We start from the raw sequence: 15,607 nt of genomic DNA, 5'->3' as shown, positions 1-15,607 counted from the left end.
CATATTTTCTGCTGGGAGGCAGTGATGACATCACCAAAACCAAGATATAAGATTATATGGGTGAAAATAAAAAGTGGTAAGTCGTCTTTTCCTTATTATTATGGTTATTCTAACCCGAAACCTAACCTTAACCCTAACCTTAACCAAAATGCAAGCGCACGTTTCTGAATGTTTTATGCACTTCACAGCACCTCCCCTCATCATACAGCCTGTTAACATTTATGTGCATGCATGTGGAAATTCATAGAAATAAGCATAAAAATTAGTGCTTAACAATTAACAAATATCTATGTCATATACGAAATATGCCATGAGAATATGTTGAATGGGTCTGTGCTTATTTTCTTTCTATTATTTCACACATTAACATATTCACATGACTTGTTTGTTATGATGTCATGTTAAAGGTGCACGATATATCATGCATATTCCTATGTGCAGCATGTGTTTCGCATTTAACATGAAAGAAATGCATGTTTGCCTCATGACTGGCGGGCCTCTTGTCCAGGGTTTACCCTGTCTCTCACCCCATCACAGCTGGGTGAGGTTCCAGCCACCCCCTCCCCCCATGACTCTTGATTGGAGTACACTGGTATAGAAAATGAAAGAATAGAAGAATAAAATGTGCGTTTGCACTTTGGTTAAGGTTACGGTTATTGTTTGGGTTTAGGATTAGAATAACTAAGTATAAGACCACTTGCTCCTGTTTTGTGTGTGTGTGTGTGTGTGTGTTTGTTTTTGTCACTTGGTTGATATCATCTGACAATGTTAATACCTCACAGCGGAGGAATACATGGTATATACCAATTTGGCTAAAAAATATGTACAATTTTTTTATATCACTTTTTTGTTTTTACTGTTGAAATATTGTGTTTGGTACTGTGCTGTGGGTACCAGAACAACCACATCAACTTAGCCTCTCGTGCTTTTTCCTTCGATCTGTTGCTCATCAATCAAAAACCAAGTTAGTTTAATAGGCAGTATCTGATTGACAGATGTCAGTCAGCACTTCTTTTGTTGAAATGTTTAGTCTACTCTTCTCTAGTCATGCACTTCCCAGCACCTCCCCTCATCATACAGACTGTTAACATTTGTCTCATGTGATGTGCAGACAGACAATCCATCATTCCCCTCTCTCTCTCCTCCATCTCTTCTTCCTTTTCCAGTGAAGGTGTATTTCTGTAACTGTTGCTGCTTTGCATGGTTTTATTTCTTCCTCGCTAACCCCTGACCTCTATCTCACTCTCATCTCTCACGCTGCTCTTTATATTCCTCCAGCCAGACTGTCAGTAACGTCCGTCCAGCTGTTTATTTCCATAATTCCTCGTCTTTCTCTCTCTCTACCCTGTCACAGAGACTGTTGTTTCTCCTGTCCTCATCATACCTATACTTCTTGATGTTTCCCAACCGCGGATGTGTACTACCTCCTTACCTATGCACTTGTCTCTCCTCTTCTCAGATCATCGCAACCGGCGGAAGAGCATAGCCACCGGGAAGCAGCCCAGCATGGAGGTCCCTCCCTCTGCCCCCATTCAACCCTTCAGACAATCCGTGAGTAAATCCTCCTGTTCCCGGCCTTGCTCGCTGCCTCCAACCCTCTCCCTGTCCCTCTTCCCCCCTGCCACCTCAGGCCTACAGCACATTTGCAGTTCCTGGGCTGGCGGCATCCCGCCTCACCCTTACCCCCTCTCCCTGGCTGTCTCCCCCTCCCAAACCTTGTACCAGCAACAGCACCAAAAATGTCCCAGGAAGGGGCACAGCACGCCCCCTGTGCCTCGCTCGCTGCCTCTCTCACCCTCCCTGCCATACACCTTGCCCCACTCGCCTGCCGCCGCCTCCTCCTCCCCCTTCTCACACTGGGGCGGAGACCGGTGGGCTGCTGGTTCAAGTCCTGTGGTGGGAGGACCGTATATTGCTCCAATACCCCCTGCTGAGGTATGTGACACAAACATGGCTTAAGCAGAAACACTGGCTATGTTTATATGCACCACAAATGTGACTTTGTGCACCACAAATGTGACTTTGTGCACCACAAATGTGAATTTTGGTTCAACAGTCTTTAATGGCACAGAAGAGGAGCACGGAGACATCTGGCTCCCTTCAGGTTGGGTTTCAAACATTTCTCTCAATGAAGTGCACAGGATGTTAGGTTACGGTACAGTTTAAAATAAGTTTATAGATACCGCAGATGTTCATTCACAACCCACCTGTCTGCATTATTATTAGACTTCTTAAATAAGGCCAATGGGATAGTGCATTTTAAATTGAGCCAGTATGTATTAACTTGGAAACATTACCGTAGGATATTCTTTACTGTTGATGATATGTCTAATTTGCTATTTATAAAGATAATTTACAGGGTAAAAGACAAATTTTTAAATAATAACATACAAAGATATTTATTTAATACCATAAAGTAAATAATATAGAACGATAGGATCATTTTGATTTTTTAAAATGTGGGTAGTTATCGTCACTGCTGTCCTTAATGTGTGGACACTGAATTTAAACTGTATTTCTTTAAGCTGTTTAATGATAGGGTAGTGATTACATAGCTTTTTCAGTTATTTGCCAATATGAAGCTTTTATATAATAGTAACTTATGATATTATGTAATAATAATAATTTATTATTATATTATATTATGAGCAGGGGTGGTGGCCAAGTGGTTAATGCGCTTGGTTTCAGTTCGGAAGGTTCTGGGTTCAAATCCCACCCCTGCCACATTTCTCCATGTAATGTGGAGTTGCGTCAGGAAGGAAATCCGACGTAAAACCTGTGCCAAATCAACATGCAGATCCACCTTGGATTTGCTGTGGCGACCCCGAGTGCAAACAAGGGAGAAGCCGAAGGGACTTACTTTATATTATATTATATTATATTATATTGTAACCCCCAAAACGTGAATCAGCCTCAAATTGTGAATTATCCACAAACTGTAAATTGCAAAACGTGAATACTGAAAAAATATCTTCCAAAACGTGAGCGTGGGTCTCACAAAATGTGAATATCATTCATGATATATACATATATATATATATATATATATATACTGGCAATAATTATGGAATCACCGGCCTCGGAGGATGTTCATTCAGTTGTTTAATTTTGTAGAAAAAAAGCAGATCACAGACATGACACAAAACTAAAGTCATTTCAAATGGCAACTTCCTGGCTTTAAGAAACACTATAAGAAATCAGGAAAAATGATTGTGGCAGTCAGTAACGGTTACTTTTTTAGACCAAGCAGAGGGAAAAAAAATATGGACTCACTCAATTCTGAGGAATAAATTATGGAATCACCCTGTAAATTTTCATCCCCAAAACTAACACCTGCATCAAATCAGATCTGCTTGTTAGTCTGCATCTAAAAAGGAGTGATCACACCTTGGAGAGCTGTTGCACCAAGTGGACTGACATGAATCATGGCTCCAACACGAGAGATGTCAATTGAAACAAAGGAGAGGATTATCAAACTCTTAAAAGAGGGTAAATCATCACGCAATCTTGCAAAAGATGTTGGTTGTTCACAGTCAGCTGTGTCTAAACTCTGGACCAAATACAAACAACATGGGAAGGTTGTTAAAGGCAAACATACTGGTAGACCAAGGAAGACATCAAAGCATCAAGACAGAAAACTTAAAGCAGTATGTCTCAAAAATCGAAAATGCACAACAAAACAAATGAGGAACGAATGGGAGGAAACTGGAGTCAATGTCTGTGACCGAACTGTAAGAAACCGCCTAAAGGAAATGGGATTTACATACAGAAAAGCTAAACGAAAGCCATCATTAACACCTAAACAGAAAAAAACAAGGTTACAATGGGCTAAGGAAAAGCAATCGTGGACTGTGGATGACTGGATGAAAGTCATATTCAGTGATGAATCTTGAATCTGCATTGGGCAAGGTGATGATGCTGGAACTTGTCTGGTGCCGTTCCAATGAGATTTATAAAGATGACTGCCTGAAGAGAACATGTAAATTTCCACAGTCATTGATGATATGTGGCTGCATGTCAGGTAAAGGCACTGGAGAGATGGCTGTCATTACATCATCAATAAATGCACAAGTTTACATTGATATTTTGGACACTTTTCTTATCCCATCAATTGAAAGGATGTTTGGGGATGATGAAATCATTTTTCAAGATGATAATGCATCTTGCCATAGAGCAAAAACTGTGAAAACATTCCTTGCAAAAAGACACATAGGGTCAATGTCATGGCCTGCAAATAGTCCGGATCTTAATCCAATTGAAACTCTTTGGTGGAAGTTGAAGAAAATGGTCCATGACAAGGCTCCAACCTGCAAAGCTGATCTGGCAACAGCAATCAGAGAAAGTTGGAGCCAGATTGATGAAGAGTACTGTTTGTCACTCATTAAGTCCATGCCTTAGAGACTGCAAGCTGTTATAAAAGCCAGAGGTGGTGCAACAAAATACTAGTGATGTGTTGGAGCGTTCTTTTGCTTTTCATGATTCCATAATTTTTTCCTCAGAATTGAGTGATTCCATATTTCTTTCCCTCTGCTTGGTCTAAAAAAGTAACCGTTACTGACTGCCACAATTTTTTTCCTGATTTCTTATAGTGTTTCTTAAAGCCAGAAAGTTGCCATTTGAAATGACTTTAGTTTTGTGTCATGTCTGTGAGCTGTTTTTTTTCTACAAAATTAAACAACTGAATGAACATCCTCCGAGGCCGGTGATTCCATAATTTTTGCCAGGGGTTGTATATGTATGTGTGTGTGTGTGTGTGTTTTCAGCTTAAGTAGTTTATGGATTTCAGTTTACGGGTCAATTACTGCAGGAAATCTTGATCACAAACCCGATCTCCACAAATTTTTTTTTTTTTTTTTTTTGGCGGGAGTCACTACAGCCTGAGGAGGTGATCTGAGCACCTGTCGCTTCTGGAGTCAAGCGCCTGGTCCCGCTGGTGTGTCCTGCATGACTGATATTCAAGTTTTGCGAGACCTGCGTTCATGTTTTGTGAGACCCGCGTTCACGTTTTCTGAGATATTTTTTCAGTATTAATGTTTTGCAATTAATGGTTTGCGGATAATTCACAATTTGCAGCTGATTCATGTTTTGGGGGTTAACAAGAAAGTGAAACGGATGAGACAGTAAGGCAAAACAGTGACAATATTTGGTACTTTCATTGTCTTTTACAAATGCACACTGTGCAGTTAGAATTTTATAGCCAGTAGGACTTTATGCTTTTACTCGTCCTTGTTGGGTATTTTGTATGAAGTATGATATGAGGATCTGAATAAAGAGGCTTAGTCAATACTTTCTTTTGTTTCCACGCAGTTAGTAGACGCTAGATATTTGTTGGTGGCTTATCCAAAACGCTGAATGGAATGCTGTACAACTTTTTGTTGAAGTAACTTTACTATTGTGCACTAATGCAGTTTAATTGCAGATTGAGTGAAAATGTTTGCTGTGAATTACACCAGAATTGGACTTATAAACCTGGAAACACAATGATGCTTCCTGGAATGTATTGAATGCTAAAGTTTCATGAGTTTTCAAAAGGACTAAATAGATATGGGCGGGGAAAAAAACATCCCTGCAATGGTTGAATAATTCATTTCTAACTCACAGCAGAATGGGTTTGCAGACTGCTCAGTCGATGACGTAAAGCATTTGTGACTTGCATTAAATAAGCTAAAATGTGGCCCTTTGGCAACAAAAGACAAGAAACACATAAAAAGTGCTGTCAGTGTTACTCTATGGATTATCACGTCTCTGTGCGGCATTGAAGACAACCTCAATCTGGCAACGAGACACATTGTATGTACGGACAGAAATAATCTGTTTTATTCATGTAGACAGAAATTCAATATCAAAGAACCAAATGTGCACATAAAAGGTTTAAAGGATAGATGATTACCTTTGTTGCTGACTCTGCCAATCGTCTGTGATGCCTATCTCCTTTCTGTTATTTTTTTGTTTGGGTTTGTGCACTCTCAGTTCAGTAAACAGCAGACCAGTCACTTTTTCAGTTTGAAATGCAGCTTTCACAGACAAGTCATCACAGTCAGCAAACCTTTGAGTGAACCAAACACGAAATGGGGAACCACGAAACATTCCATCTGCTGTCGTGAGGGACACATGGTTGCACAGGCGTGCACAACACACCGGCGACGGTTTCGTGCACACTGGTGCACAAACACTTTGCGAGCAGCTGCAACGTGTGGAACCACATGACGCACTGCTATGGAGAAACAAAAAATAAAAAATACATTCCACCTGCAGGATTAGAACCTCCAATTTACAAAAGCTCTGATCAACAGATGGAAACTTTACCACTGAGCTACCATCACTGTCTTACAACCCCAATTCCAGTGAAGTTGGGAAGCTTATTGAGTGTTGTTAGAAGGAAAGGTAATGTAACACAGCGGTAAACATACCACTGTCCCAGCTTTTTTGAAATGTGTTTCAGGCATCCATTTCAAAATGAGCAAATATTTGCACAAAAACAATAAAGCTTAACAGTTTGAACATTAAATATCTTGTCTTTGTGGTGTATTCAATTGAATATTGGTTGAAGAGGATTTGCAAATCATTGTATTCTGATTTTATTTACATTTCACACAATGTCCCAACTTCATTGGAATTGGGGTTGTATAACAGGAGCATAAAATTCCTAAAATCAACAAGGAGCTAACATCTGTCTGATGTATATTTTTAATTTGACAACTTGCTTGCACAGTCACATCCAGCTGACAGTCTGCTGTCAGCTGACAAGCGCTGTATGTCCACAGCAAAGCATATGAGCAAAGCGACTGGACTTCAGGACCTTCAGCCACAGCTGACATTGTTGGATTCATGGTGTGTGTGTGTGTGTGTGTGTGTGTGTGTGTGTGTGTGTGTGTGTGTGTGTGTGTGTGTGTGTGTGTGTGTGTGTGTGTGTGTGTGTGTGTGTGTGTGTGTGTGTGTGTGTGTGTGTGTGTTGGTGGGGTTAGGGTTAGGGGGGACACACACTCCACAAGCCATTTGTGTTGGGGGGGCAGACGACGACGACACACTCCACACATCATTTGTGTGTGTGTGTGGGGGGGGGGGCACAGTTACAACCATGTGTGTTTCTAGGTGACGCCACACGTGTTGCACTTTGACAATTTTCACAGACAGGTCGAATGTGATCGCCTGCTCTCTACTATCGTCCCAGATGCGCGAATAGACCCGCCTTTTCTAAGTGTGCAGGGAACAGTGTTAGATGTTCGTGTGCAACACCTGTAATTTGGCCAACACCCACCGAGAGGGGGATTGAATGAGCATGCGCATAGCATTCACTGTCTTTCGGCCACTTGTATGCGCGAATGGTTGTAGCGACAAGTGTACGAAGCATTTGAGGTGGCTCCCATTTTTCATAAATGGCGTGCAATTGCTCCTTCGTGCAATAGTTGGCTTCATTTGTGTTAAGTGTGAAGTGGCCCTTACATTTATACCTTTGATCTCAGTGACGCTGATCCTAATAATTGACCTTTGGCAAAATTGTAATTGCTGGGCAATTCCAGAACCCACCCAGAATATGTGTGCCAAGTTTATTGGACATCAAAGATCATAATTTTTGCCTTTGACCCTAAATGAACTTCATTCTAATGGTTGACCTTTGGCAAATTTGACCTCGCTAGGCAATTCCTGAACCAACTTACATATGTGTGCCTTGTTTGCTGTACATCATCGTGGGGGAAAAAAATCCTGATTTTGACCTTTTACCCCAATGACCTTGACCTTTGCCAAAACAAACCCCTTGATGGAAATTCCATGTTCAGCCTTGCGCACAGTAACTAGTTTGGTATAAAACTGGTGTGAGCACCTTTGAGGAGCAAACAAACACATAAATGTTTCTCAAATTAATAGTATGATTCCCAGTGGAAGAAATGGAAGAAATAATCTCTAAAAAAATACTCTTTTTAGGATAGTCAGGAAATGTATTTCACACAATATCTAAATTATGTCTGATAACAACAGATGGCTGGCTCAATGTGAAGACCAACAAGTGGGTTCTAACAGTAAGTGCCATGAGACTTTATCTTTGACTGGAAATGATCCAAAAGCGTACCGGTGCATTATGTGCATGTAAACATAGCCAGTGAAGATGTCCCTGCTTTCAACACTGCCTCACTTTATGAAGGTTCATTTTCATTCAAGCTTTTCTCTTTCTTCATTGCACACTCTGAGTTCTGAGGCTTAACGTGTCAGACAAAGCGCAAATCAAATCAGATTTTGTCATGCAGACTATTAGTGTGGAACCACCAGATGGAGCCACGTCTTTAGTCATATCCTCAAGACAGGCTTCAGAGCTGTTTGATACATCCCAGATGATGAGGAGTCCTTTTCCCCGAGTCTTTCTCCCTCCAAGTAATGCAGACGATATGATGTACGTTTATACGTAGAAGGTGTCGCTGCAGGCTTTCTGAAGTTACAGGTGGTGACTAAGATGGGGGAAAAAACAAATATACCAAAAAAAAAAAAAATCACATGCAGATTTTGAAAAAGATGAGCAGAGATGCCTGTTTTTGGCTCCCAGTAAATGAAGACATCTGTGAAATTTGATGTATGGATATTGAGACATCACTTTTTGTCATTCTAGTTTAATTTTCTTCCAACCTATTGTTTACCAAAAATGGAGTGCAGGTTATTGAAATAATAATTTCTGTTCATGTTATAAAAATGAAGACATTCCTTTCTGGGTAGAAAATAGGTATGTGTAGATTTTATTTCATCTTCATCAGAAGTGTAAGTTGAAGACATTTTTTCTCTTGGAATTAAAACCATTAGCTGTCTTGTTTAACTTGAGGTCAGTGTTCAGGTCGACCTGCCACTGTGTGGATGCCACACATCACACCACTGCCTACTACAGGCTATGCTCTGTTACTACAGCTCCAAATGAATAGTTGTATACGATGTCCTGTTGATAATAAAACTTACCTGTGTGCTTTCTCCCATCATGCATCATATGTTTTGTTTCTGTTCGTTCATCTGGTTTTGTGTTCCTGTGGGGTGGGCGGGGCTGGGTGGGGTGGGGTGGTGGGGTGTTGTTGGGATTTCATTTCATGACATCACCCCTTATACACCTTTCTTTTTTCTTTTTTTTTTGGAAAACACTTTTATTTTCCAATCAATCTGTCGCATCTTAATCATAACTGACTCCTGAATCATTAAAAACCCATCGCTATCCGAATCACACCGATCACTTCTCCGCCTCTGTGACTTGGTGCCATGCCCCCCCCCCCCCCCCCACCTCCATTGGTTTGCCCTTGTTGCTGATCTCGTTCACCCGCTCCAGAGTTTCCTCAGTAGAAGGTTGAAAGGCTCGATCAAGAGGGCTAAGAGTCAGCCGAAACTGGACCGAACCAGCAGTTTCCGACACATGATCCTCCCCCGCTTCCGCAGTGCAGACCAAGACAGGTCAGTGCATGAGAGTGTGTGTCTGTGTCAGAACTGTTATATGTGCAGTGTAGTGGGCAGCTGTGTTTCACACAGTTAATGGTAATTTAAGTGTTAATCAATCAGACATTAACCATGCACTCTGGCCTTAGACATTCCAGCCCAACTGGAGCCTGGATTTTTTTAATTAATATAATCTTTTCTCGTGAAAGGGACGTTTAGGGTCCCCTACTGGAGCTGGTGGCCCCGCAACCCGATCCCAGATAAGTGGTTGAAGATGAGTATGAGTATAATCCTAATGTGTTTGAACACATTCAAAATGTTTCCAAGGGAGACTTTGGGGCTTTATGTGTTGGTTAAATAGTGTTTAATTAAGAACTTAACGTATTTTCTATAAGTACAACTAAAGGTACCTTGACATGCATTTAACCCCCGTACTGCCACGAAATTTGCCATGCCAGTGCGACCCGCTTTGTTCTGCTGGATGCTGTGCTTTGAGCCGCTGGACACTGCATTATATAATTTAATATAAATTATTTCATAGCGGATTAATCATTTGCTCTTAGAACTTGCCTGATGAAACCATCTCCAATCCCTCCTGGAATCACACAGGAATTTTCTACAGCTGCAGCTTTTCTCATGTGCTTCATGATGTGGAGAACACATTTGGAATCATGTCAAAGGTAATTTATAATATTTTTATAGTAATGACTTAGTAAAACAGATTTAGCATCTCGTCATAATCGTTCCGATGAGCTGTGATGCGCTGATCCATTGATTCACAGTGACCCCCAGTGTTTTTGAATGGGTTGTGCAATGTTCATGTGTAGTTCACAAAATTAATGCATGCTATAGATTTTGAACATTAAAAAATTTTCTTTGTGCACTTTCATGCAGCCGCACCAAGCTCACGCACAGTTTACAACAGTTTACGAGTTTACAAGTTTACTTTCTGGCAGATTGTGTGCCAGTGCAGGGATCAAATTCGTGCATGTGTCAAGGTACCTGAAGCATCAACAACATGGTTAAAAGATAAACAAGTGATGAAGTGTAGCGGCTGCACTCTGCGTTGTGTTGTTATGACTCCGCCCATTCGCTCCCCTCGGGACGCGAATTCACGAGCTCCGGCATGGGAGTCGGACTCTCTAACCAGAAGGCTAAAACCCAGGGCTCTGGCCTTGTGACCAGAGAGCTGTTGGGAGTGAGATTTACTAACTACATCTGCACAGCGATACCTGCTGGCCTCCGTTACGGAAGTATTTTATTCATAGACAATAATAGAATACTAGTATACGAGGTCTGTTAGAAAAGTATCCAACCTTTTTATTTTTTTCAAAAACCTGATGGATTTGAATCACGTGTGCTTGCATGAGCCAGCCTTGAACCTTCGTGCGCATGCGTAATTTTTTTCACGCATGTTGGTTGCATCATTTGCTTGTAAGCAGCCTTTGTGTGAGGATGGGTGTAGTCTCTCGTTTTTTCTTTGCAAGGAAATGGCGGAACGACTGGAGCAGCGCGACTGCATCAAATTTTGCCAGAAACTGGGCAATAGCCAGGTGGAAACCCTTCGGATTATTCAGATGGCTTTCGGTGACGATCCTCTGGGCATCACACAGATTAAGGAGTGGTACAACCGGTTTAAAAACGGCCGCACAACGGTGGAGAGCGCGCCGCGCTCCGATCGGCATCAACACGCTGAAACGACCGGATCATTTCCAAAGTGAACGCTGTGGTGATGTGGGACCGTCGTGTGATTATCCGAGAAATTGCAGAAGAGGTGGACATCAGCACTTTTTCGGCACATTCCACTGTGACAAAAGATTTTGCCATGAAAAGAGTGGCGGCGAAATTCATCAGCACGAAGCTGATGGCGCAGCAACAGCGCCTCCGTGATGAAGTCTCACAGGACATGTTGTAACACGCCCAGCTCGTCAACCATTTGGAAGATTCAGACGGCTTTCAGTGGCTTTTCAGTTGTGTGACTATCCGAGAAATTGTGGACAAGCTGGACATGTCAGGGCATGTTACAACATGTCCTGTGAGACTTCGTCTAAAACACCACAATGCGAAGCACGCCAGTTAGACATGGAATTCTCACTGACCATGGTATAAACATATATATATATATATATATATATATATATATATATATATATATATATATATATATATATATATATATATATATATACAGTTGTATGCAAACGTTAGGGCACCCCTGATGATTTCCATGATTTTCCTTTAATAAATCATTGATTGTTTGGATCAGAAATTTCAGTTAAATTTATCACATAGCAGACAAACACACTGATATTTGAGAAGTGAAATGAAGTTTATAGGATTTACAGAAAGTGTGCAATAATTCTTTAAACAAAATTAGGCAGGTGCATAAATTTAGGCACCACAACAGAAAATATACATCAATATTTAGTAGATCCTCCTTTGCAGAAATAACAGTCTCTAAATGCTTCCTATAGCTTCCAATGAGAGTCTGGATTCTGGGTGAAGGTATTTTGGACCATTCTTCTTTACAAAACATCTCTAGTTCAGTCAGGTTTGTTGGTTTCCAAGCATGGACAGCGTGCTTAAAATCAAACCACAGATTTTCAATAATATTCACGTCTGGGCACTGAGATGGCCATTCCAGAATGTTGTACTTGTTCCTCTGCATGAATGTCTTAGTAGATTTTGAGCAGTGTTTAGGGTCATTGTCTTGTTGAAAGATCCAGCCCCAGTGCAACTTCAACTTTGTCACTAATTCATGAACATTGTTCTCAAGAATCTGCTGATATTGACTGGAATCCATGTGACCCTCAACTTTAGCAAGATTCCCAGTACCTGCACTGGCCACACAGCCCCACAGCATGATGGAACCACCTTCAAATTTTACTGTAGGTAGCAAGTGTTTTTCTTGGAATCCTGTGTTCGTTTTCAGCCATGCATACCACTCCGTGTTATGTCCAAATAACTCAATTTTAGTTTCATCAGTCCACAGCACCTTATTCTAAAATGAAGCTGGCTTGTCCACATGTGGTTTAGCATAACTCAAGCGACTCTGTTTGTGGCGTGTATGCAGAAAAGGCTTCCTCTGCATTACTCTCTCATCCAGCATCTCCTTGTGCAAAGTGTGCTGTGTAGTTGAATGATGCACAGAGACAGTGTCTGCAGCAAGATCATGTTGTAGGTCTTTCGAGCAGGTCTGTGGGTTGATTATGACTAAGGGCGGAATTTAGAACTAGAAATTGTTGGGGGACAAAGTGCGAGGCCCGCAGGGCCGAAGCCCATAGGCCGGCCAACAGTTTCTAGATAAGCTCAGATGCATTCTGTAATTTTAATGTTTTGAGAAGACCATAAAGTGAACACCATTTGACTTATGCAGTTTGAAACTGGATATAAGTACTTTATTCTGAGAATAGCCAGCATTGATTTTATTAACAACCTGGTGTAAATAAGGTATCACGACATGTGTAGAACTCAAAAAGAATGATAGGTTGAGTTTTCATTAAAAAAAACAACTGCAATGTGGTAAAATATCCATCCATCCATCCATCCATTTTCTTCCGCTTTATCCGGAGTCGGGTCGCGGGGGCAGCAGCTCAAGCAAAGCTGCCCAGACCTCCCGATTCACACACATCTCCCCCAGCTCCTCCAGGGGAACCCCAAGGCGTTCCCAAGCCAGCCGAGAAATGTAATCCTTCCAACATGTCCTGGGTCTTCCCCGGGGCATCCTCCAAATGGGACGTGCCCGGAACACCACTCCAGCGAGGCGTCCAGGGGGCATCCGGAAAAGATGCCCGAGCCACCTCAACTGACTCCTTTCGACATGGAGGAGCAGCGGCTCGACTCCGAGCTCCTCCCGAGTGACCGAGCTCCTCATCCTATGTCTAAGGGAGCGCCCAGCCACGCTGCAGAGGAAACTCATCTCGGCCGCTTGTCCGCTTGTACCCGCAATCTCGTTCTCGTTCATAGGTGAGGATCAGAACGTAGATCGATCGGTAAATTGAGAGCTTTGCCCCCCTACTCAGCCCTCTCTTCACCACGACGGTCCGATACAGCAACCGCATCACTGCAGATGCTGCACCGATCCGTCTATCGATCTCACGCTCCATCCATCCCTCACTCGTGAATAAGACCCCGAGATACTTAAACTCCTCCACTTGAGGCAAGGACACTCCACCGACCTGAAGAGGGCAAAGCACCTTTTTCCGGTCGAGAACCATGGCCTCGGATTTGGAGGTGCTGATTTTCATCCTGGACGCCTCACACTCGGCTGCAAACCGCCCCAGTGCACGCTGAAGGTCCTGATTTCACGAAGCCAACAGAACCACATCGTCCTCAAACAGCAGAGACGAGATTCTGTGGTTCCCAAACCAGACCCCCTCTACACCCTGGCTGCGCCTAGAAATTCTGTCCATAAAAATAATGAACAGAATCGGTGACAAAGGGCAGCCCTGGCGGAGGCCAACGTGCACTGGAAACAGGTTTGACTTACTACCGGCAATGCGAACCAAGCTCCTGCTGCGGTCGTACAGGGACCGGATAGCCCTTAGCAAAGGACCCCGGACCCCGTACTCCCGGAGCACTCTCCACAGGGTGCCCCGAGGGACACGGTTGAATGCCTTCTCCAGATCCACAAACACATGTGGACTGGTTGGGGTGAACTCCCATGAACCCTCGAGCACCCGATGGAGCATGTAGAGCTGGTCCAGTGTGCTGCGACCAGGACGAAAACCACACTGCTCCTCCTGAATCCGAGGTTCGACCATCGGTCGAATTCTCCTCTCCAGTACTCTGGAATAGACCTTACCGGGGAGGCTGAGGAGTGTGATCCCCCTATAGTTGGAACACACCCTCTGGTCCCCCTTCTTAAACAGAGGGACCACCACCCCGGTCTGCCAATCCAGAGGCACTGTCCCCGATCGCTACGCGATGTTGCAGAGGCGTGTCAGCCAAGGCAGTACTCAGGACGGATTTCATCCACCCCAGGAACCTTGCCACCGAGGAGCTTTCCAACCACCTCAGTGACTTCTGCCTGGGTAATGGATGAGTCCGCCTCTGGGTCCCCAGTCTCTGCCTCTTCTTCGGAAGATGTGACGATGGGATTGAGGAGCTCCTCGAAGTACTCCTTCCACCGCCCAACAACATCCCCAGTCAGAGTCAACAGCTCCCCACCCGCACCGTAAACAGTGCCAGTGGAGAGCTGCTTCCGCCTCCTGAGGTGTTGGACGGTTTGCCAGAATCTCTTCGAGGCCGACCGATAGTCCTCTTCCATAGCCTCCCCGAACTCCTCCCAGACCCGAGTTTTAGTCTATGCGACCGCACGGGCTGCGGCACACTTGGCCTGCCGGTACCTGTCAGCTGCCTCTGGGGTCCCACCTACCAACAAGATAAGTAGGACTCCTTCTTCAGCTTGACGGCATCCCTTTCTTCCGGTGTCCACCACCGGGTTCGGGGATTGCCACCGCGACAGGCACCAGAGACCTTGCGACCACAGCTACGAGCGGCTGCATCAGCAATGGAGGTGGAGAACATGGTCCACTCGGACTCCATGTCTCCAACCTCCCCCAGGATCTGGGAGAAGCTCTCCCGGAGGTGGGAGTTGAAGACCTCCTTGACAGAGGGTTCCGCCAGTCGTTCCCAGCAGACCCTCACGATACGTTTGGGCCTGCCAGGTCTGACTGGCTTCCTCCCCTCCCAGCGGATCCAACTCACCACCAGGTGGTGATCGGTCGACAGCTCTGCCTCTCTCTCTCTACTCGAGTGTCTGAGACACGTGGCCGAAGGTCAGATGATACGACTACAAAGTCGATCATTGACCTCCGGCTCAGGGTGTCCTGGTGCCACGTGCACTTATGGACACCCTTGTGCTCGAACATGGTGTTCGTGATGGACAAACTGTGACTAGCACAGAAGTCCAACAACTGAACACCACTCGGGTTCAGATCAGGGAGGCCGTGCTTCCTGATCACCCCTCTCCAGGTCTCACTGTCGCCGCCCACGTGGGCATTGAAATCCCCCAGGAGAACAATGGAGTCCCCAGTCGGAGCGCTATCTAGTACCCCTCCCAGGGACTCCAGGAAGGTCGGGTACTCTGCACTGCTGCTCGGCCTGTAGGCCGAGACAACGGTGAGAGACCTGTCCCCGACCTGAAGGCGTAGGGACACGACCCTCTCGTTCACCGGAGTGAACTCCAACACATGGCGACTGAGCT

General features: G+C 44.0%; 1 protein-coding gene across 14 annotated transcripts in view; it reads left to right on the top strand.

Annotated features, from left to right (window-relative positions):
* The window catches only part of syngap1b (synaptic Ras GTPase activating protein 1b), a 640,555-nt gene that overhangs the window by 467,156 nt on the left and 157,792 nt on the right, over nucleotides 1–15,607 (top strand). For 12 of the 14 annotated variants that reach the window (XM_034174268.1, XM_034174258.1, XM_034174257.1 and 9 more), the window contains 2 exons: nucleotides 1,460–1,551; nucleotides 9,296–9,417. In XM_034174268.1, the coding sequence (XP_034030159.1) occupies nucleotides 1,460–1,551; nucleotides 9,296–9,417 (214 nt within the window). Of the gene's footprint in view, nucleotides 1–9; nucleotides 77–1,456; nucleotides 1,552–9,295; nucleotides 9,418–15,607 lie in introns of those variants that run through there. The other 2 variants (XM_034174262.1, XM_034174270.1) reach the window with 2 other exon arrangements.

Source organism: Thalassophryne amazonica, chromosome 7, assembly GCF_902500255.1.
Source record: "Thalassophryne amazonica chromosome 7, fThaAma1.1, whole genome shotgun sequence".
Classification (NCBI taxonomy): domain Eukaryota; kingdom Metazoa; phylum Chordata; class Actinopteri; order Batrachoidiformes; family Batrachoididae; genus Thalassophryne; species Thalassophryne amazonica.
This window is presented reverse-complemented; position numbering and strand designations above follow the sequence as displayed.